This window comes from Galeopterus variegatus, unplaced genomic scaffold (genome assembly GCF_000696425.1).
Source record: "Galeopterus variegatus unplaced genomic scaffold, G_variegatus-3.0.2 Scaffold2468, whole genome shotgun sequence".
NCBI classification, from domain to species: Eukaryota; Metazoa; Chordata; class Mammalia; order Dermoptera; family Cynocephalidae; genus Galeopterus; species Galeopterus variegatus.
The window spans coordinates 163,028-164,408 of NW_007728579.1; the positions used below are offsets into that span (position 1 = coordinate 163,028).

General features: G+C 46.2%; 1 protein-coding gene across 1 annotated transcript in view; it reads right to left on the reverse strand.

Annotated features, from left to right (window-relative positions):
- Positions 1-152: 152 nt before the first annotated feature.
- ADCY2 (adenylate cyclase 2 (brain)) overlaps positions 153-1,381 on the reverse strand; it is a gene marked incomplete at its 5' end in the record, with an annotated part of 126,553 nt that continues 125,324 nt past the window's right edge. The window contains one exon of the mRNA XM_008581801.1: positions 153-972. Coding sequence (XP_008580023.1) covers positions 820-972 — 153 coding nt within the window. The remainder of the gene's footprint in view (positions 973-1,381) is intronic.

Consider the following 1,381-nt stretch of genomic DNA (forward strand, 5'->3'; position numbering starts at 1 on the left):
TGAATTACTCAAGGAGAGGTCAACACTGGCTTCTGGAGACCTCTTCTGAAACAACGGTGTCAAAAGGGAGAATGGATGGAAAACAAACTTTAATTCTGGAGCGAACCACAGGAGAAAGAAGAGAGGAAAATAAAAGCTACAGGCACTATAACCCAAAGTACATAAAACTTTTAATGAATTAACTTTACAAAAGACAAATGGCATCAAAACATCAGACGAGTTTGGTACAAAACTGGTCCTAGGCTATGAGGACTAAGTCTGGTGATGATGGCAACGTGCTGCTGGCATGGGACACAACAGAGCAAGGGACAAGCACCACAGGTCCCAGCGGGGACCCGTGGATGGCCACCGGCAATGAGATACAGGGGTGAGCACAGACTCCACGTGGGGTGACAGAATGAACTTTTTCACAAATACTGTGTGTTTGAATATCAGACTAGCGGATGCGGTTGGCGAGCTACCATATTTTCTGGAAAAGAACATGCACCAGAAGATAATATACACCCCCTAGTTTTATTGCCTTAAGAATTTTTATTTGTTTCACCTCTCTCCTCTTCCTTAGTTCTCTGAATGCTTTTCCTGTATAATGCGCGCTCCTTTTTTTCTTTTGCTTAGGAGTAAACACAGTGCAAGTGGCAGAACAATCTGGGCACACGTCAGACACCACACGGTGATGCCACCGGGTCACAGGAACTAGTCTGCAACGGCTCCATGGGACAGAACAGAGCACGCACATCAAAAACGAGGGGCGAAAGTTGCAGTCAGAAAGTCTGTGGTACCTTCCCGAAAATACAGTCTTCCCAAAATGAGCGTGACTCTTCAGGACGCCACATTGCTCTGGGATAGGGACCTTGACATTTCTGTGTTTACAAAGTACGTCTTCAGGTCCCCCTTTCCTTTCACATTGATTATTCCTCGACATGTGCATGTGTATCCTAGCGTCTGCAGGATGAGGCTTGTTTCCTCAGTCACCTATAATAAGCCGCAAGAACAAATGAAAAAGTTTCAGTGCCTAATTTAACACACCCCATCTGACTACAGGATAAGGAGCAAAAAAGCTTCCTGCTCTTTGACCCAGCAATTCCGCTCCTCAGGGGCAGTCAGAATTAGAAAACTCTTCAGGTATTTGACTTGAGACCATCCACCCAGAGAACAAACAAATCTTTCGGTGCTTTGGCAGTTAATTCTTCAATTGAGGCACTTACTGATGCTACCAACATCCTTTAACATCCCTTGGTATTTGTCACACCAAACCACCCACCAACCGATCAGCACCCCAAGTTGAAGGTGAAGCAGGAAGGGTGAAGTGGTCCATCCACTCTGATGAACAGCAGCTAGGATGCCTCCAGGTCCACGGGAGCCTGGCTGCATTGCTGAGTGG